The sequence below is a fragment of the Dothidotthia symphoricarpi genome, assembly GCF_010015815.1.
Source record: "Dothidotthia symphoricarpi CBS 119687 unplaced genomic scaffold P153scaffold_2, whole genome shotgun sequence".
Lineage (NCBI taxonomy): Eukaryota > Fungi > Ascomycota > Dothideomycetes > Pleosporales > Dothidotthiaceae > Dothidotthia > Dothidotthia symphoricarpi.
Window position 1 is genome coordinate 1,219,870 of NW_022985009.1, and position 21,656 is coordinate 1,241,525.

General features: G+C 45.0%; 5 protein-coding genes and 1 non-coding gene across 6 annotated transcripts; 3 read left to right on the forward strand and 3 right to left on the reverse strand.

The window, feature by feature from the left end:
• Positions 1 to 457: 457 nt before the first annotated feature.
• On the forward strand, positions 458 to 2,883 carry P153DRAFT_409508 (uncharacterized protein; the record flags this gene model as incomplete). Its single annotated transcript, XM_033672072.1, has 1 exon — positions 458 to 2,883. The coding sequence occupies one exon, from the start codon at positions 458 to 460 to the stop codon at positions 2,708 to 2,710; it is 2,253 nt and encodes a 750-aa protein (XP_033528490.1). The 3' UTR covers positions 2,711 to 2,883.
• A 5,950-nt stretch (positions 2,884 to 8,833) lies between these two features.
• Positions 8,834 to 9,530, reverse strand: P153DRAFT_419868 (carbohydrate esterase family 5 protein; the record flags this gene model as incomplete). The annotated part of the gene is made up of 2 exons (XM_033672210.1): positions 8,834 to 9,179; positions 9,235 to 9,530. The coding sequence occupies 2 exons, from the start codon at positions 9,528 to 9,530 to the stop codon at positions 8,834 to 8,836; spliced, it is 642 nt and encodes a 213-aa protein (XP_033528491.1).
• Positions 9,531 to 10,809: 1,279 nt separating this feature from the next.
• Positions 10,810 to 11,507, forward strand: P153DRAFT_281459 (uncharacterized protein; the record flags this gene model as incomplete). The annotated part of the gene is made up of 2 exons (XM_033663145.1): positions 10,810 to 11,203; positions 11,251 to 11,507. The coding sequence occupies 2 exons, from the start codon at positions 10,810 to 10,812 to the stop codon at positions 11,505 to 11,507; spliced, it is 651 nt and encodes a 216-aa protein (XP_033528492.1).
• A 181-nt stretch (positions 11,508 to 11,688) lies between these two features.
• P153DRAFT_353307 (uncharacterized protein) lies at positions 11,689 to 12,401 on the reverse strand (the record flags this gene model as incomplete). The annotated part of the gene is made up of 2 exons (XM_033666433.1): positions 11,689 to 12,336; positions 12,393 to 12,401. The coding sequence occupies 2 exons, from the start codon at positions 12,399 to 12,401 to the stop codon at positions 11,689 to 11,691; spliced, it is 657 nt and encodes a 218-aa protein (XP_033528493.1).
• A 555-nt stretch (positions 12,402 to 12,956) lies between these two features.
• Positions 12,957 to 13,100, forward strand: P153DRAFT_t15. The gene has a single exon. It is a non-coding gene; the product is annotated as a tRNA-Cys (tRNA).
• Positions 13,101 to 20,468: 7,368 nt separating this feature from the next.
• Positions 20,469 to 21,162, reverse strand: P153DRAFT_392716 (uncharacterized protein; the record flags this gene model as incomplete). The annotated part of the gene is made up of 3 exons (XM_033671176.1): positions 20,469 to 20,656; positions 20,711 to 21,001; positions 21,127 to 21,162. The coding sequence occupies 3 exons, from the start codon at positions 21,160 to 21,162 to the stop codon at positions 20,498 to 20,500; spliced, it is 486 nt and encodes a 161-aa protein (XP_033528494.1). The 3' UTR covers positions 20,469 to 20,497.
• Positions 21,163 to 21,656: the final 494 nt, after the last annotated feature.

Here is a 21,656-nt window from a genome sequence, read left to right on the forward strand (position 1 = left end):
CAACATCCAACTGTTCGTAATAACTTTTAGTGTGTTGGAGTGCCACGGTCCGCTTCGGTACCGTTCCAAACTTGACGATCGCGGACCAATGCGAACTTTCGAACTACTCTTTGGATGCAGACTCCTCATTTGGTAGCTGGTTGCGCAATGAACCCCTCATATTATTACCAGAATAATATGGCGGGACGTGAAGTCTCCTTCTTCTCGGCATGCTTTCCATAGTTCTCATTTTTCTCTCCATACCTGCCCCTCTGTAGGGGCGCTCGCTCCGACGGGCTGCCAATACCTTTTCGCATTTTGGCTCTCCAAGTCTACTCACTAAAGAAGCAACTTTTGCATGCTCGGAGCGCTGTCAGTCACCTTGCAGAGTTCTGAGCCCACACTGACTGTTCAAAATAGCTCATTGAACGTTGCACAACCTTCTATAAACGTAGACCGCCGATCTGTGTTTGAAAAAATGTCCCACATGTTCAAACGCTCGAAATCCCATTCAACTTTGTGGGACGATGCCGACACGATCAGATCGAACGTGACCACTGGGTCAAGCGAACTTCCATTCCCCCGAGATCTCAAGTCGGTTACGAAGGCTGTCCATGTCACCCGACCTTTAAGACTTCCACAAGTCGATGCGAGTCAGGACGAAGTTCGCTATTTCCTCTACACGCTTCTCACCCATAAGGAGCTTGGGCTCTACAAAAACGGTCCGCAATGGATACTCGAAACTGTCATGTCCTGGCGAGGAGATGGAAGCGTTCTTCGGGACATGTCCGTTGTTGAGCTCGAGATGTTATGTCCTATGAAGGCCGGTCATGCAGCATTGGACCCTTCGAAGAACAAGCTCGAGATAATGGCGCCTATCAGGATCAGGAATCAGATTGGACACACCATTTCCACTATCGTGAAGAGCAAATTGGCGAAAGAGCAGCTTCCAAGGAAGGTGAGGGATGGGTGGGAAGCGAATATGAATCTTCCCAGCTTGAATCGTTCCAGGGCCACTGTTCCGGAGCCGGCGAGTACACCACAATGGCAAAGATCGGCTCAAGATTATTCGCTTGGACAGATTGCTTCGGGATGCAGTTCAAGCATACGCTCGCCTGTTTCCCAGGCTCATTGGGATTCTGGTACTTACCATGCAGTGTCACTTCCAGACCAAATGATGACTAGTCCGTGTCAATTCACGACCGCTAGTTTGTACGAAAATGGTTCGCCCGGAGTAACTCATTCAACGCCAGCTCTTTCCTCTGTTGTCAGCATAAGATCCATGAACGCTAGCCAAGGCTCAACTATAGGTGCCTCGCCCCGTTCGACTTCGACACTGCAGACGTCACCACCAGGTTCCGAGGATGAGTTCTCCCCTAATTCGAAGCATGCTCAACCCCAATCGAGGGGAGCCCTTCTTCCCCTTGACTCAATCCGTCCTCCAGTCACAGCAATGACTTCATCAGACTTGAACGAGAATCATAAAGGTCCTGGTCGCTATCGGGCACAATCTTTTGATTTGCCACAAGATCCGCGTCAACACAACACACGATATACACAGCCTCGTCGGTCATCCAACCTACGGTACGAGTTTCAGAATATGGCTGAAGAGCCCCAGCGCCCTAATTATCCCAAATACAACACCACCGGACATATCTACCAGACAATTGGGGGCGACGGTAGTTCGACCTTTTCATCGCCACGACTTGTACCGTCGTATGAATCTCCACACAGCTCTAGGTTTGCTCGAGTTTCTGCTCAGCAGCAAAGCTTCCAACTCCAAGGCGATACAAACTCAGGCAGTGAAGTACAAGGGCTTGCGTCTCAGAACTTCCAGAAGCCAGGCCGACAGCGTCAGTCCCAGCGCCACGATAGCGCAATCATCGACGACTCACTTGATAGTCGACGGTTCTCATCGAACAAAACGAACCAACAGTTTTATAGAAGAGAGCCACAGCAAAGTACGCAAGCACACACGCTTGCTAGTCGGCAGGGTCACGCTGGCAGCGGCTATAAACTTCCGCAAGCATCTCAGCCGAGTCCACAGGTAGACCATCAAATATCGCAGCGAATGCAAGCATCGTGTTGGTCGGCAGATACGCAGGTAAAAACAAACACGCTGAAGACACAAGACTCCTGCGACACGATGACGAACCGGAATACACCGTCTACTTCCGAAGCAGCTCAGACCGCTCGCAAAGCTGCATCTAACACTTCAATGAACACTGTTGTCTCAGCTGATTCAGTTGTCACTATCAGGTCCGCGGAGAAGCGTTCCATCGCAAAGCGCCTTACGGAAAGGTTCCATTGGCGTGAAAGGTCGCGTGTGCCCCAAGTAGCAACCTACACATCACCTTCGCGCCCGGTTAATAGTTGCAAAGCCGACGCGAATACACTGGAACAGGCCGATTTCATCAGATTCAAGGCTCGAACAAGCCAAGCCAGGACTGATGTGGTGGAGCGCGAGATGGCAAGAAATGGGTTGATCAAGAATGCCAACGCATACGCTAGTGAGCCGGCTTTATACGAACGGGCAAAGATGCATTCGATGATGCCCGAACGCAGGAGCAATCTAAGGGACTCTCTACGTCCACTGATTCGATACGTCGACCCGATTACGGGTCAGCCTAGACACACACTGGTGGAGACCATTGAGGAGAAGGAATTCCTCGACGGAAAGACGCAGAGAGGCCTCGACAACACAGATTGGAAAGGTCATCATAGCAGCTAACACATGGGAAGTTGGAAGGCATGCCACGTTAATTGAGGACAGTAAACATGTCGTTAAGATAGCTTACTGTCCTGCCAGGTCACAAGCTCACTCTCGCTCAATTTCCATTGCACATACGACGACCTTTTTTGTCCCCAAGATGCAAACTCTTCCTTTTTTCGATATCGCAAATCATTGCGGCAATCTTCAATCTATACAAAGCACTCACTTCCACTCTTCGAGATACAATCGTCTGATCTTGCTGTGCATGTGATCGTAGATGATCTTATATCTCTATAAGACACTGCAATATATAAGTCTTGTTGGCGGGCAAACACTGCCTCCATGCCTTTCACTCTCCCTCGCCTAGTTAGCCTGTTCTAGCTAGTCTCCTAAGCTTAGCTCCTACGTTATATAGTTCCTCTCGTGCTATAGAGAATAGATTATTAATTTCTATATCTACTTTATACTCTAATAGGTTATAAGCCCTCTACCTTAACTATTACCTCTTTTATAGGCGTGTGTTTCTGCTGCAGCATATTCCCTCTCTTTCTAAAGTCTATAGAATTAATTACCCTGCTCCTATAGGCCTATTTAGTACCTGCAGTACTATTACCCCTCTAATAACCTTAACTGCTGTTTAGCACAACATATTAATACCTAAGAACACCCTTATTAACAGGGTCTACCGCCTTACTAATAATAGTAAGAACGTATTATAATAGGAGTTTATACTTAAAATATACGTAGACTCTATTAGTATACTTAATATCCTTATAGGTACCCTAGCCCTGCCTTCTATTCTATAAGTATCTCCTTAACTAATCTTCTAGGGCAATAAGAATAACTCTAGCACAGTTTAATACTATAAGACCTTACTTAAGACCTAGTATACTATCTATAGCTATAAAGCTAGTAATCTAGCTACTACCTAACTAGTACGTAATAAGTAGAGAAAGCTTAATGCTTAACTCTACTATACGCTTATTACTATAGTTAGTAACTCTCTTATAGAAGCTATTAAAACTAGGTTAACTACAGCTACTATACTTAGCGTTATTAAGGCCTAGTATAAGCAAGATAGTATTACTAAATATATCTCTATTTACTATAGCTTTTATGCTCTTTAATTAAATAACTTTACTACTACTTCTATATTTACTAAGCGTTTTATAACTAAACTTAGTTATATAAAATTCTATAACTTTAGTACTAATAAAGATAAGATAATACTCTACTTCCTTAGTACCCTTAAACTCTCTAACCCTAAGTACTACTAGAAGTGTTATAAGGACCTTTATTATAATATCCCTATTACCCTTAATTAGATAATTAATAAGATCTGTAATAAAGCCTATATTTATAGTAATATATTTAAGACTGTGTTCTCTAGCTGTTAAGTCTCTCTAAACTTAAATAAGGACTAAAAGGATAAGAACTAGAAGAATAGTAAACTATACACTAAGTATAGAAAGCTATATAAGGGTATAGGTAATTACTACTTCTACGCTAATCCTTATCTTATACCTAATAGATAGGCAGATAAGAATTATAATAAGATTACTGTAGCCTACTAGTTTAAAGACAATAGCTCTAGCTCCTATAATAACTTTATATCTAATATATTTATCTTTCTAGCTATATTAGTTATTTACGTTAAGGCTCTTAACATAGACCTAGCTAACTATATATCTAGTAACCCTTATATCTTCTTAGAATATTACTCTAATATAGAGGTTTATAAGGAGATCCTAGTATACGCTAATATCTCTAACTATATCTTTATTAATATTATAAACAATCTTATAGTAAAGGTATATAAATAAGAATATAGTAAGTATATTATTATTAACAGTAGATCTAACTTCTACGTATATAATAACAAGGTAAAGTTTATTACTCTACGCCTTATAACTATATCTTTAGGCATTTAAACTAGTGCTAGTATTGCTTCTATTATAGGTATTAGCACTATAGAGCTTACTATAGCTTACTTAGATAGCTTACTCTAGTACCTTTATATTAATAATATTATATACTGCACTACCTTCTTTATTACTATTATAAGCTACTATAAACTTCTTAATAAGAGTATATACTTCTATAGTTTCTAGGAGAAACTACTTTAGGATCTAGGTAACACTAAGATTACCTTCTGTCTCTATATTAATAGTATTTCTAATCTTCTTAAAGCCTATACTACTAACTAGGCAAAGTAAGCTATAGCCCTAGCTACTACCTAGCGTTATACTAATAACCTACCTTATTATAAAATAACACTATATAAGTTTTATAACATGTTTAGTTATATTAACCTAGAAGATTTAATTAAGCTTACTAAATTAGTTTATAGTATTAAGCTTACTAATCTCTATAAATCCTTTAATTACAACGTTTATAAAGAGTTAAAGTTAAAGAAGAATATCTCTTAAAAGCTGTAGCTCTAATTATAGGAACTATTTACCCTTATTTATATTAATATTATTAGACCTATTACGCCTACTAGAGTTAAGAGTAAGAAGTACTAGATACTGTTTATAAATAACACTATATAATATTAGTAGATTTATACTACTAATAATTATAAGAAGGCTAGAGCTTACCTTGTCCTTATCTATAAAATAGTTTACACGTAATATAATAAAACTATTAAATTATACTAACTAGATAACGCTCCTAAATTTATATCTAAAGTTAATACTAATTACTTTAGAAACTAAGGTATACTCTTTCTTCCTTCTATACTATATACTACCTATTAGAATAGTATTACTAAACACAGTAACAGTCTTATAGAAGAGCGTATTTAATTAATGTATTATAGTGCACTACCTAAGCTTAAGATATACTAGCCCTATATAGTTATATATACTATCTTACTACTTAACTACTTACTTACTAAGGCTAACCTAGATAAAAAGATACCTTACTAAAAGCTTTTAGAAGCTTATAGATATCTTAATTCTATTTCTAACTTATATAACTTATAAATATAGAGTAAAGTTAGATAGATTTATATCTCTAAATAAATCTAAGTTTAATTATCTAAGATAGCTCCTTAAGCCTGTAAAGGCTACTTTATAGGTATTAAAGGCTCCTATATCTTCCTTATACTAGATACTAAAAAGTACACTATTGTCTATACTAGTAGCGTAGAATTTAACTACTTTACTAAGGTACGCCCTTCTATTAATAAGGTAGACTACCTTTCCTTTAACTACTAACCTACACTATTTAATCTTTTTAGCTATACTCTATTAGATTAACTAGGAGGTAATATATAATTACTAAAGAAAGATATACTATTATAAACGCAGTCTATCTAAGAGATACCCCCTAAGTGTACCTAATCTCTGCACTCCTTACCTACACTCCTAGTAATAACTCCTTAATAACTATTCCCTAGATTAATCTCTTATACACAGGTCCTACTCTTATTACTATATAATACTAACCCTAAGTTATACTATAATCTTAATCTTACTAAGTAACTAGTTTAGTATCCTAATATTAGATTATCTCCTCTAGCTATATTCCTACTAACTCTACTAGACCTAGGAGTACCTATTTAAATAAGGCTCCTTAGCTCCTTTAAAGATATTAAAGAGGTCTAAGAAATATAGACTACTAACTAACGTTCTATCTAATAAGAGACCTAAGTTAGTAACTAGTAATCTATATACTAGGATACGTAAGACAAGGAAACTAAAGATAAATAGTTATATAATAATAAAGCTCCCTACTATATTAAGATCTATACTTATTATTATTACTAGAATACTATACTAAACTAGAATAAGCAATGCTCTTAAGACTAAATATTTACTACTATAACTACTAAGTAGGCTCCTCTATAACCTATCTATTATATTAAATAAGCTTTTGCCTAGGCTATCCTCTAACTAGCCTAGGCCTATAAGTTACTCCTTAAACTAAAGAACCCTACTAAAGCCTACTATTACTCTTATAAAGATAGCTAGATTACTACTAAGAATATAGAGTAGGGCGCTTATAAAGAAAATAGTATATATATTACAGTTCTCTACAGTAATATTATTAGTAAAGCTCTTTCTATAAAGTAGGTCTATACGTATAAGTTTAATACTAATAGAATATTAGTTAAATACAAGGCTTATCTTATAGTCTATAGTAACTTCTAGCTAGACTTAAACTAGGAGACCTTCTCTAGAGTAGCTTAATCTACTACTATTAAAGTATTATTTACGCTTATTACTACCCTAGATCTTAAGTATAATTAAATAGACGTTATTACTACCTTCCTTAATAGTATACTTAATAAGAATAAGACTGTATTTATTTATCTACTAGATAGTTACTACGCTAAGCTAAGAAAGGCTATATATAGTCTTTGCTGCGCTCTACGTCTATAGTATAAAGAGATTACTTAATTTCTTATAAGCTAGAGATATTAGCTACTTTAGGCTAACCTCTACGTCTTTATAGATAAATAGATAGGTAGTATTATTCTTATTTACGTTAACAACTTAATCTTAATTACTTATACACCTAACCTTATAGAGGAACTTAAGGGCATTATCTATAGTAAGTATAAGTACTAAGATCTTAGTCCTATTAACTTCTATCTAGGTATTAAGATTACTTATAATTAGATTAAGCGTACCCTAGATCTATCTATAGAGGTATACCTTAAGAAGATTACTATTAAGTATAATTAGTCTAAGTCTTATAACTATAACAAGCCTCTTCCTACAGATACTCTTAACTTTAAACTCTACCCTAAGGATAATTTAGCTCCTAAGCTACTAATTAAGGAGTATTAGATAGTAATTAGTAAGCTCCTCTACCTAGCCTATCTAGTCTACCCTAATATTGCGTTCTATATTGTATTCCTTAGCTAGTTTATAAGCAACCTAACACCTTAACAGCAGGACGCTGTATATAACATTATAGATTATCTATACTATTATTATTATCTCTATCTACGTTATACAGCTTCTCTAGGCTTACTAACTAACGTTAAATTATTTAGTAAATCTATTCTACTTAGCCTTTATAGATATACTAATACCGCTTTTACTAATAGTATTAATAATTATAAGTTTATATTAGGCTATACCTTTAAGCTCTGTAAAGAAGTTATCTCTTATAAGTCTTAGAAACAGTAATTAGTAACTACATTAATAACAGAAGCAGAATATATTACCCTTACTTACGTAACTAAAGAAGCTGCGTAGCTCTGCATACTGCTTACTAACCTAGGCTATAAGAGTAATGTCCTTCTACTTAAGATCTTTAGTAATAATAAGCCCTTAATTAAGCTTACTTATTTAGATAGCTACAATGCTTATACTAAATATATTAATCTATACTATTAATTTATCTAAGATAAAGTATAATTAGTATACATTGCGTTAACTTATATTTCTACTAGTAATATAATAGCTAATAGACTTACTAAACCTCTTCCTGTTGCTAATTACTGTTGGTACGTTGAACTTCTTAGTCTTATTAACCCTTGGGAGGATTAGAGTGATAGGTTATAGCGATAAGTATCCTCTCTAATGTTATTTTATTTTATTTGTTTTCTATTTTGATGACTGGGAGCTCTTCCTAGTAAGTTATTTCGTCTGTTTAGGGGGGTGTGTTGGTGGGCAAACACTGCCTCCATGCCTTTCACTCTCCCTCGCCTAGTTAGCCTGTTCTAGCTAGTCTCCTGAGCTTAGCTCCCACGTTATATAGTTCCTCTCGTGCTATAGAGAATAGATCATCGATTTCCACATCCACTTTATGCTCCGATAAGTCTTCCAATACATCACGCGCGCCGATGAGTCATCCACCCACTTCCTTACCTGTCTTGATCCGATGCATAAAATGATAGAGGTTTAAATGTATAGGTGCCTGATGATCATTCCTCGAGTAGTATAACAATTCTACGACTGAATCGCTTGCGATGTAACCCGACCACTATCAACATGCGATATACTGTGGGGGTTAGTAAAAAAGTAATTTTGCCAACAAGTTCCGCGCGATGAAAAAGTAAACAAGCTATATTGGTGTGCAATGTGACAGCTGCCCAGCAGCGGTCTGTAATCTTGTAATTCAGGTCAACGCACAATGTGCTCAGAGACTATAGATACTACACAACATAGGAAAATCCAAGAATTACGATACAAAGCGTTTTGCTATCATGGTATCTCTTTTCGTGGCCTTCGGAGTAGCTTTGCTGCCAACAGCAGCGGCTTTGGCACTTTTTGCTGCCACATTCGACATCACAAACGCCGCAGCCTCATCGGCATTCGTGCCGTATGTCAGATGTGGTGCAAGAATCACCGATTGTCCCGCACATATCAGGTCTCCAGTGTGGCAGATGACTTTTGTTTTCGCCGCAGAAACCTTGCCGACTGCGTCACCGTTATCTGGATCGCCAAAGATCACAGCGCTCTGGACGAAAGTCGCATCATCAGCACTGAGCATATCCGCAGCGTTGTGTACAAGCTGTCCACCTTGCCTAGATCACTATGAGCTCCAACGCCTAAGGTATGACAACTGTAGGGAGAACTTACGAGTATCCCGCTATGACCAACGACGTGTCAGGACACTTCGTTCTGACTTGCCCGACCATCTGTGCCATTAACGTACTGCCTGCCTTATCGCCACCCGCCAGAAACCCCGGAACGTCGGCGGGATACTCAATACCCTGGACGGCTACATTGGTGGCGCCGCCCATCATCTTCCCTACTGCGGATACGAATGGTGGGCCGGCAACCGTGCCCATATTGCCTTGTTCCGTGGTGCCACGCGCAAAAAGGATGGTCATGGGCTTGCAGGCGCCGCCGTTGACAAGATCATTTTGCGTCATGCTGTTAAGTGCGGCGGAGGCGAAGGGGATCAAGAGCGCAATGAACGGGAGCGTGGAGACTTTCATGATGGGTGGTGATCGGAGAAAATAGATCGGTGTCCCAGAAACACGATAGGTCGATCGTAGGTAGTGAAGTAGAACTATGGGCTATATGAAAGGGCTGGATCTGCTCAAATTGATTGAAGATGGTTATTCAAGAAACTGTAGTAGTGACGCAATGAGAAGAGTCTCAGTGAGATACGAAGGCATATTTGTATTGTAGTTTACTCTCATCCACTGCCGAGGTGGTTGACAAAGCACACGACTACACAAACATACCTGCGATGTCCTTCGTTGCAGAGTAGATGGCCGTCACTTCTCATGCAAATTTTTGACAACTAGCACATGCTGAGAAACAGTAGAACCATGTCCAGACAACCCCATACTCTAAGAAAACGTCCTGCGCTAGGGCGCGACTACTACATAGGGAAACATACAGCAGCCGTTGAAGGGGCCTACCTGGGAGATCTGGAACGCGGTCCGCAAGCCTGAACCACAGATTCTACGCCATGGCGCGACGGGAAAAAATGGTTGCTAATATCGATACGAATCTAGTCTGACCCAGTCTAGTTGTGCGCGCCTTCAGGCGTGGTTTTCATAGTTTGAGTTTCCAATCATAACGTCCGCAGTTCATGGTATAGAGCTATCCGAACTCATTATGTTTTCTCGTATCAATGTCGTCCCTAGTATCATGCGTTACACCACCTCGGCATTGCCGACGCTGAGTTTGAACAAAAGGTGTCAGACGGGACAATTGTTTCAGCAGGACGAGTTCCAGATTCGAATCACATTTCGTCTCGTACACAAGTTTGAGATCTTCCAAGTCCATAACACCGATTTTCTTTTCCTCGAGCGTCTTTTGACTATGTTTATGCATCCGTCTACACCGGTCCTTGAATCAAAATGTTGTTCTGGATTCGGCGACGCGGAAAGGAGTTGCGGGGTGCCTCGGCAGAATGCGTGATCTTGCTGGCAGATTTTCCTAAATCTCAGGTATTTCTTGTTTCGACAAAGGGCGTCAAGAGATAATGGTGCAGAGATGGAATTAGTCGAAAGGGCGGGGTTGACTAACATCATGGAACAGTAAGCATCCGCTATGCTCGAGAAGGCAGGTGCAACCCGCTCCAACCTCACCTCTTCATGAGTCGACGATCAACGTCAGAACCTCAAAACGTTCGAATTTCCGGACCCAAAAAAGCATCAATTGCTTCACTTCCAATCAATCATGGATTTCAAAAAGATGGGACTCGAAGTTCATCGCCTCGACGAATCCGATTTTCCAGACTTTGTTCGTATACAGATGTCAGCATTCGCTAGCGGTACTGGGATGACTTCTCTCCTCACACCGAGTCCCCTCCCATCAGACTATATCCAAAAGTTGATCGACAAACATCTCAAGGCGTGGCGCGAAGAGCCGGATGTGCACTACCTCAAAGTCATCGATAAGAATCTCGATGGTAAGATGATCGCAGGCGCAAAGTGGCGTATCAACAAGAAAGAGCGAACAGAAGAGCAAATCCAAAGCATGTTGCCGGTACCGGGTCCAGAAGATGAGGGGAGGCCTGTGATGGTGGCTTTCATGGGTTTTTTGAGCCGTGTGAGGCGAGAGTTCATGGGAACGAAGCCGTTCTGCTGTAAGTACGCATATGAAAGGCTACAAAACATGTGCTAAGTGGTACAGTCCTACAAATTCTTGTAACGGATCCAGAGCATCATAGACGTGGCGCCGGAGCGATGCTGATCGAGTGGGGGACTGAGAAGGCAGACGATGCGCAGTTGCCGTCATTTCTGGAAGCTACGCGGATGGGAAGGCCATTGTATGAAAGGATGGGGTTTGAGAAAAGATATGAAGAAGTGTTCGATTTGTCGCAGTACGGAGTAAAGGGCGAAGATTCGAGTACAGTGATGATTCGGGAACCTCTTTTCTACGTAATGTGAGCGACTGAAAACTAGAATGAGCGGTCGGGTCTATAACATGAATGTATTGAACATATGTGACGGATACAAAAAGTAACAATACAAGTCTTGGATATCATCTCCAGTGTTTCTGGTGTCGACTTCGGGTTATGTAGACCGAAGCCTACCTATGGTTGTCCAGTGAAGCCTCCCAACCTCAAATCTACCAGAACATACTGAGCGTCGACTTGGTCTCTGCCTCACACTCAATCCCGAACAGTGTTCTCAGTCCCAAGATCCTTCGCTTGTGTGTATCCTCCAGTACTGGGCGGGTCTCCACCATCGGCGCACACCACTCGAACTCAATGTCCCTCCTCTTCTGTACCCATTCTCGAACCTTGCCCAAGAACACCCAGTCATCTGCCCCACCCGCCCGTGACAAGTTACGCGGATGCACCCTTCCCACCTCTAGGCGAAGATACTTCAACCCCTCCGCCCTCTCCATGAATCCCAAGAACTTGTCGAGGTCTTCTTGCCCCGCAGGCCCATTCCGCTCCGTTGGTCGCACGAGCGTCAATTGCGAGATACTCTCCAGCGAATGGCCCAGACAAGCGAAGACAACATTCGCGGCCCTGATGCTGATGATCTCGAAGGGTTTCTCAGAGCAGAGGAGAGACGCAGCCTCAGCTCGGATCTGGTGCGAGACGCGGAAGAGCGGGAGATCAAGCACCGTGAAACCAATGGGCCGCGGTCGTGGGTGGTTAACGATGAGGACTGACTTGCCGCTTGGAACGAGAACGAGGCGGTAAATCGTGTTGCGGATTTCGCCAGGAAGATGGAGGAACGTGAAGCGGCAGAGCTTTGGAGAAGACTGAATGGGGAATCAGTTGACGGAACTGGAATTACTTGACTTCCAAGTTGACTTACCGTAGCCATGATTGATCTGTGCGATAAGCCCGCTTGGAAACCTTTTCGGTTTATGACAGTAGTGGCGAGGCAAGGCGAATTTATCGTTTTGGTGAAATAACACCCGCGAAACGCTACTATCTCTGATCAAGCTAGCGTTGGATCAGCAAACGGTTCAGCAACCCGTTCAATCGCACGCGGAAATGTGATGAGTGATTATCTGAGATGAACAGATGCTGCATTGGTCAATTTTGGAAGTTCTCTGGCATGCATTTCCTCAAGTCCGGTACTTACATTGTACGTATGCGCGCGGACGGTTCGGCAAATGACTTATTTCCGAACCTTTGGTGATATCAATGTATCCTGCATCGTGTGTTGAGATTGTTACCACTGCAAGAGAATGGCTCTGCGTATTCGCCCCTGGTGTGAACTGCTAGAACTTATAACTCTGATTCGTGACTGTCTGCTCGCCGTCACTGCCGTCTCCCCTTGCTCACCAGGGTTGGACTGTCTTTCATCATGCGTGTCCAACGGGTTGTCTACTTGAGCCAGCCATCTCCAATAAGCCTCATCAATGAACACTACGGGTACGTGGTCGAGTGGCAAGACGTCCGCAACAAAACTAGCACCTGGCCCGGCGTCTCTGCAGGTTTGACCCCTGTAATATGATTTCTGGGTCAGAACTAGCTCGCCTGCGGGAAATCCTGAGTTCGATTCTCAGCGTATCCATACTTTTTGTCGATGTTGGTGAATGAATGCAGTTGGGCAGCGATGACATTGGCGCAAACAAGCATAGTGTTGTTTTTGCGCTCCCAACCTGCGAGTAATGGGGACGAGTAGACGAATTGTTTTTGATTGAGCGACTTTCGATAAAGTATGAGAGAGTTGTTTGATATAACATAACAGAACTTTGCCTGCGTTGGCTTGAAACAAATGTGTGACGGCAAGATAGGAATTTATATCAAGAAACATATACTGGAAACGACAACTTGAACGAGGTGGTATGGAGGACGCTTAACTCTCAACATCCGCAGTACCTCTTTTAAAGCCCTTTTCCAAACGCCAAACAGTGTGTAAAACCTCATATTCACATGTTCGAAGATCCTATTAGGTAGGAATGGCCGTGCCCATTGCCTAGGTGGCAAAATTATCATAACTTCCCAAGTTTTAGAACCATGATCGGTACGACTTCCCTGACCAGGCATGCTGCCATGTAAGACCTACTCAGGCCTATCATACACGCGGCTTATACGGTCGTGGGGTGTATCCAGAGCCTCCGCGTACCTGTCCCATATCTCTCAACTATCAAGCTTCAGATGTACGACGATATTCTGTCTAACAGTGTTTGGTTGCTACTTCCGCCTTCGCGGTGACATTTGGGAAACATCGATATCAGTGATGTCCACTGCAAAGTATCCGTCAACTCGTGGAACTTCCTCGAAGCCGCGATCGAGTTTGCTGCATATAGATACCTTGTCATCGTAACTCATTCCGCACAGTAGCAAACCTGTGTCGTCAGCTGTTATGGACGATTATGTGAGCGAAGGACCATGGTGAGCAAGAGCTTCTTAGCGAATTCCTGCAAGCTGGGTCAAGACACTACGGATGAGCATGTAATCTGTTCCTGAAATGTGGAATGAAAAGGAGACGAAGGAACCATACTACCAAAGTAGTCGGAACTGGTAGTCGCTTTCCCATTTGCTCTTGATATGTCGTTCGTCAGCTTCTTCTCACTCGATAGTCTTGGACGAGCCCCGCAATATGTCGTTGCGAGTATGGATTTTGCCTTGTCGCAGACTTGATATCCTACTCATCTGCTTCCCCCTATGCCCATGTTGAAATTCTGTGTCTTCTGGACGCATACGTTTTCGAACGCCTGCAGAGCTTCCTTCATGCACATACCGCGGTCCGCGTTATTGCCGTTTCCGTCTATAACAAGTACCGTTTTGCCGAGTGCCGACTGCTCCTTGTAGCTCATCACATTGCCCTCTGTACCTTTGCTCAAATGACCTTGTACCTTGCAATGTGGACCGTTGATGCCGAGCGACAGGGTGGAGATGGCTTCTCGGCGGTCCTGCTGCAGGCGATCGGCGTGCGTGCATGGTGTTCATCGATATGGCGTCGCAGAAGCTGTGTGCTTGCTATGAGCTCGATAGGTCGTTGCGGAAGATGCCCAGAGGCCGCTGGCGATGCTGTTGTGCTCCTGAGCCATCGCCCAACATCTGTAGGCATCCGCGGTGACCGTCGATAGTGGGGTAAGTGAGACAGCCGTGTCGCCGTCGCCCTCCCTGCATTCCTCAGCAACTCACCCCCGTCATCTCACGAGCAGCGTCTGTGGGTATTTCGACGACGGGCTTTCGATTGAGCCTACTCCCATCACCGTAGCTGCGGTGGTCGTGGAGATAGAGGGGGTGCTTCGTGGTGATGGGGAAGGGCTTGGCGCTCAGGAGCTCAACACCATGAAGGTATCGTGAGATCTCCGTTGACCATCACCCCCGACACCCCCACCACACACAACGCACCACGCCACAGCTCTTCCAAAATACGCGGATCTTCTTCGGAAGGACGAGTATAGTCACCGCGAGCTGCTTTCAGGCTCATACGGATCGTGTTGCTGTGTCTCCGCGGCCTTGGTTGTCGAGCTTCTTCTAACCTCTCCTCATCACACATCTTCATCTTGCCTCCACAGTACCTCGGATACCTCTGAGAAGCTGAAGAAGAGACTCATAGCCTCTGTCGACGCCCTTCAAATCCCTTATGGAGCTCGCGGTCGCCAGCGCTGCGTCCATTGGCGAGAGCGGGCATGCAGCTTCTTCTCCCAGCGCCTCTAGACACCCTGCAGGGCCTCGGGAATTACCTGAGGGGCATCAGAGATACCACAGTGAGTACTTCCAGCGAAGACATGAGCCTCCAGGTGGACGCACGCTGACTCCGTGACCAAAGCTTGCATCGGGCGTCCGTGGAACTTACCAGGCGCCAGGCTCCACCTGCGCCATCAACATTTCGCCTGCAACCACGACTGGAGTATAGCAAGAAGCCCAACACCAGCTTCTCATCTTCTCGTCCTCATCTGCGAGTTTGACATCGGTCCACGAATTGTTTGATGTCCTAGACACCTCTGCCGTTTACCCCAGCTCAAGCACATTCACACTCGCAGCGCGCGAAGTGCAGCGGCAATCAACTTTGACTCTTGGGAAAGGGCAGATCCCCTGGTGAGTGACAGTCTTTTTTCGCGTTGCTTGTGGTTTGAGGGCTCTTGGCTGACATAGTGGTGATGACAGCTCCGACCCCATCGAGAACCGATCGCTGACAAAACGCCACCTCGTACACACGCCTTCTGATAGAAGTTCGCTTCGTGTTACCGGTTCTTTCGACGTCTTCAAGCCTCTCCCTAGACTCCATGACGATCACCGTTGTTAAGACCGGCACTCAATACCTGCTGGGCTCGCCCTCGATAGCAATAGCTACGTCGCAAGTCACACATCTGAACATCGGAGGGTCGTAGTTCTGCCATACATACTACCTGCGAAGACTTGCACGAGGATATGTCTTGTCGAACATAGCCGTGGGCACTAGTCCCATGATACAGACATCCGCAAGCGCAGATTTTCGTCATCTAGTCCGGGTCAATCGCCATGTTGTCAAGGAGGTAGTGGTCTTCGTCGTTCTGTCGAATGTCCATGTATTTCTCTCGTCACCAAACAGTAGTCAGTACAGTCGAGCCTCTCGGAGAAGCTGATTCAGAAGCCCGAAGTCTTGTTGAAGTTGCCATCTCGATCTCCGGTACCTTAGCGATAGCTCGACCTCTCGAGGTCGTATAGGCATTGCGGGTCGTGGGAACGAGGACCTCAGATGACCTACCCTGAGGTGGTGACGGATCCTGGCTGAGGTACAAGAACGTCGACTCGAACAACTGCTACGCCGTCGTTCAGCGCAACACATTTGCGTTGAGTCGTATTATTTCCTGTTGTCTTTGACATGGGAAAGGAAGTATGATCCATCTCTTTCATCAACTCTCTTGACTCGGTTTCCATCTCTTCGCCTTTTCATCTCTTCAGTCCACTCAGTTCCATCTTCGGAAATCCGTCCAACTTCTTCAATACCGGTCATCATCCAGTCAACTTGATCGATTTTCATACTTCCAGAGCCTCTCACTCTTCATTTCACATCTCCACACTCTACTTTTCTCAGTCATTGTATCGTTCAGGGTTACTCAGCACTCGCATGGCGAAAAGGATGTTCTGCCATAACGGTCTCTCTTGAAGTGTAGTGCGCGCTTAGATGAGCAAACTACGCTGGCGGCTAGAGAGGCCGGGATCTGGCGCATCGCGTGTAGCCATGTCGACTGCCGGGCGCCCCAAGATACATCAGCTATTGGAACATCCAATGTTGAGCATCGTGGGAGTGGTGTTTGTAAAGGTGAGTATGAGTCTTTTGCTCGCGACTGTACGGCGATCAGCGGTGCTTTGGTGACGGTGCATCTTGACTGGCATTCTCGAGATGTTCTCTGAGATGGTCATGCGACATCTCCTTTCGAGTCCCCATTCTTCGACATCAAGTTTCGACTCTTTCAGAGGACCCTCGTCCATTCATCTCCGATCACTCAAGCCCGCGCCAGACTAGGGTCGTCCTCGATGAGGCGCCTGCATCTCTACAGCTAACGACTCCATCAAAATCTTCAACACAATTGTCAGTTCTATCACAAGCTGTTGAAAGGATCAAAACAGTGCTTCATCTTCATTATGACGACTTCGTCAGCATCTTTCTCAACAACTGACCCTGAGTGTGCCACAATCTGCATCTCGGATGACAGCGCTAAAACGTCCTACCTTGCACTTTCGAGAGCGTTCGGCTGTCGACATGTTCTTTGCTCATCAAGTGACTTGCGGTTGTTTGCTTGCCGGCAAGTGCCCCATCTGCTGGGGATGACATGCTCTGCTTACATCGTAAGTAGGTTATTTGTCGGCACAAGCAGTAATACTCTACTAACCAACCTTTTTTCCGTTCTCTTTTTATCACTCATCTCCCCGTTTTCTCGTTTCCATTTCTTTTGGGCCAACGGCTATGCCGGATCGAGTATTCTTCGCACCTTTTCTCGTCTTCTACATCTTCCACCTTCATCCACCTTCATCTCCTCGTTTTTCGTACAACTTTCTGGCCAACGCTTATGGCGGTCCGAGTATTCTCTCGTTTCTTGTCTTTCCTTACTTCTTGTCTTTCCTCATCCCATCTTTAGGTCCTTCTTCTCATATATCCTTTGTTTCCAGGTCGTCGTCAGTACTTTCTCATCTTTCTTTCCGTATTGTCTTCTCTGCGTATGTCAGTGTATCTCTGCGTCCTCTGCATTTTTATCCTGGCCAACGCCTATGGCGGTTCGAGTATTCATCACTTCATTCCCTGTCAGTCCTCGTTCCATATTCACCTCTTGTTAATCTTTCTTTTCCGGCTTCTTCTTTCAGTGTCCTCATTTCCCAAACCCTCTATCTCTTTGAGTTACCATTCTTCTCGTCTTTTGCCTCTTCTCACGTTCGTCTCTGTCTTTTCTTTTTGTGCGTTCTGCGCTGCCTTTCATTATCCTTCTCTGCTCAAGCACTTCAGGCCAACGCCCATGGCGGATCGAGTACTCTTGCATCAGTCTCCTCTCTGCGTACCTCTTTGGCTCACTCAATCTTCTCTCTCTCTTAGTCCTTCGCAGCTTTTTGTACGTTCGAGCCCACTTCTAAGGCAAACCGTATCCAGATCGTTTCTTTTCTCCACCCCTTCTCTTCGCCCGCTTACTCCATCTCTTCTCTTCGTCTCTTCTCTTCGTCTCTTCTCTTCGTCTCTTCTCTCCGTCTCTTCTATACGTTTGCGCGTTGCATATTGCGTCTCTTTTTGCAGTGGTTACAATCTCGCCCGTCCAGTCTTATTTCCACGTTCTTTCGTTGCTTACTCTGGACCTCTCGAACACCCCCTTGATGAGATCCTTCCTTTGCTATCTGAGCAATGTTTTTTTCCACTGTGTTGCAAACATCCAGACTCACCTTCTCCTATCTTGTCTGATTCATCGGCTTCCGCCACCTCCACCTCTTTTGGCGCACATTGCCCTGAATCATACACGAACTTTCTCTCATCCAAGGTCTTGCGTTTATGTCGTCCTGCTCTGAAGTCATTTCTGCGTTCATGCCATTCCTACCGCATAAGTCGAATTCGAGTCGTTGGTGGTCCCTTCTTGCTTGCGTTTCCCTCATTGTTGCATCAGTCATCCTGTCGCTTTGATAATTCGTGGTTTTTCTCATTCTGCGGTTTGCACACTCGACATATCTTTTGTCCTTCTCTTCGCGGATTTGACTGTATTTCAGACACTTACGCGCATGGATAGGATGTGGGAGTGGAGATCATGCTCTCGTGGAATGTTGGACGGCATCGACGCTAGGATTGGTGTTGTGTCGAAGTCTGAGGAAGCTGCATTGGTGAGAGGATCCTGCATCTGATGAACAGAACACACGGCAACCGCCTCTGATGGTCGCACTTACCTCGTTACGGATAAACGCAGCGTCATACCCGACCATTCCTTCCGATGTGCCACATATCACCTTCCTTTCATACTCGCTCATCGGCCGCGTCTGACGGCCGTTTTCGACTTGTTCGCAGCTTTCCGGACTTCGATGAGTTTTGCTCTCACGGAGCCACCGCTCCTATCGAGTGATATGGTGAATGGCTGTCCACCCGACAGACGTGCGACACTTTCAGAACCGAAGTCGCTGGGCCCTTGTCTGGTGCAACACAAATTGTTCAATCGTGCTCAATAGCGCGGAGGCAGGTTGCGTGTTGATACTTAGCAACTACTTCTCGACCTGCGTCTCATTCCTGCTCGATGGTTCTTGTCCATGCCGTGGTCAACATCTGGAAGATATGGCAATCCGCGTATATCCGCTACGTGACATCGAGTTCAGAAACGTTGTGGAGACGCTTTGCAGACGGAGTACAAGGAATGTCTTCTCTAACGTTTGCGTCGTGGAGATGATAGTCGAGCATCTTGTCGTTTAGCTGTTTCCTTGCGAACAAGCTCATCAGGACTTCCGTCTTGAGCAACACGCTCGACACATTGATTCAATCTGCCAAGTCTCTGGTTCGTTTTGCGTTCCGAAGGCCGCTTGGAGTCAAGGTCTCGCACTTCAATCATGGTTCGAGCCTCATGGTGCGGGGATTCGCGTTCTGGACCCACCGTGGACCCGGTGTTGCCTCTCAAACCATATCATCCTGTACAGGTGTTGCCGATGCGCTATATGACAGAGTTGGAGAGATGTTGCCCGATAACAACACCTCTACGCTTTGTGCTCTGCTCGCTCCCACTGTGGTCGTGCACTCTGGCCGGAGCCAGGCTAGGACATACTCGGGCGTACGTGATGAGCATGATATGCTTTACGAGAGAGAGAAGAACCACCAACTATGTGAGACTGGCATCTGGTATGAGTCTCCAGATTTTGTGTCGCATATCAGGTCAAGATGACGGACAAAGATACGGCGAGCTCCTCACAATGTTGCTCGGCTGCTCCCCGTTGCCTCGCCACCGACCACAGACGACAAACATGACGTCGACGCTTGCGCCGGGACTCGATTGAAATTGAGGTCCTTATCAAACGTACTTTCGGTACGAGCGGCGAGTGGTCATGTCCACGAAGACATCAAGATCGCATATTGCGTGGTGTGGCTGCAGCTGTGGATTTCTCGAAGAGACTGAGTGTTTCCCATCGCTCAGTTCATCAATCAACACCCCTTTCCGGTTTGACTGTCTCTTTCGTGGCGTATAGGCTCTCTATCACCCGCCGGGGCGAGGGTCTTCTTGTTATCGGGGCGGGCGCCTCGCGAAGGGCTCAATTCATCAGTCTTATCGTGACTCGACGCCTGTCATGTGGGCCTCTGGTACTACCAACCACACATCGTCCCCTCGGCAAGTCTCGTGCTTCGTAAGCGCGCCTTTATTCATCTCTCTTTCATGGCGTTGGACCACCGCCGCATCTGGCAGTCCCTTGTTGATCATGCCGAGCGACAGAGGGCAGCCCTTGGTGAACATTCATCCACTTTCCGGGCGTCGTCTGCACTGTGTTTCTACACCACCGCTTTGCGTTAGGCTCTGCTTTTATCTAGTCATCCGTGTTCTTCGATTGGATGGTATGTCTCGTTTTGACTTCGTATGCCCGCAGCCGCGGAGGATACTTTCCGGGCCTTCGAAGCGGCCATGGCTCATGGAAACGAGAACATCGATAATTCGTGAAGAGGATGTGGTCCAGTAAACGATATATCTGCTTTATTGTCAGAGATGATCTGGGAGTTGCGCCTGAGATAATCAGCCTCACCTTGGCTGCGACGGCCGCTGGCTCAACGCTCTCTGGCCCACAGAAGATCCTCCCTGACAATAGAGACTGGCGTATACCCTCAGGATACTTGTCTAGAGCAAAGACTGCGAATATCCGACCGAAAGCTGTGCTATCAACGCAGTTCGGTGCCTTGCTTTCGAAGGTGCCTGCGAGCAAGGACGAGTCGAGGCCAAGTTCTCCAACGTCGAGGCGCTTATTCACCGATCGTACAACTGCCTTATTCGAGAAGATATGTCCCGCATCGAGTTCGTTTAGAAGCTGGATCTTGTGCTCGCGGTCGGGGAGTCCGCAAGTTTCCCATCTTCTTCGAGGTTCTCACCAAACCGCAATCAACCTCAGTCGAGATGGGCGCGAATGCTGCAGCCCAAGGCCATTGTGTATTTCCAGAATCTCACATCTTGCTCGTCGAGTTTGCGTGTTCTAGCCGACATTGAGATGGGAACCTACGTCCTCCATAGGCTCATCTCGCCTAGCAAGACGGTGGGACCGTGTCTGCCATTCCTGGCAGGTTGCGCGATGTCGTTGCACGGCTTTCGATGACGGCACTCTGAACACTGTACGCCCACAATGCAATGATAGGCTGCAGCCGACTTCGCAACATGATAGTCTCAAAGTGAGAAAGATGTAATTGATGTCCGGGGGGTTTTGTCGTTACCGCAATGGCGCGACTGTGCGCCGCCAGTATCATCTGGGAAAGCAAGAGAAAAGGACACGAGCAATAGACCATCGTCTTCAGTCTTGTGTTGGACAAACGCAGATTTGTCCTTGACTTCGCATGTTCAGATTCCACGATACAACGTCTTTGAGTGATCATTACTAGATGGTCTAGCACATTGCAACTGGCCCTTACACCATGACATTGGGTATGATAAACCTCCCGGCCGGAAGTTTGCGAGGTTGAGCGTGCGTTGTGGACTCTCACTCT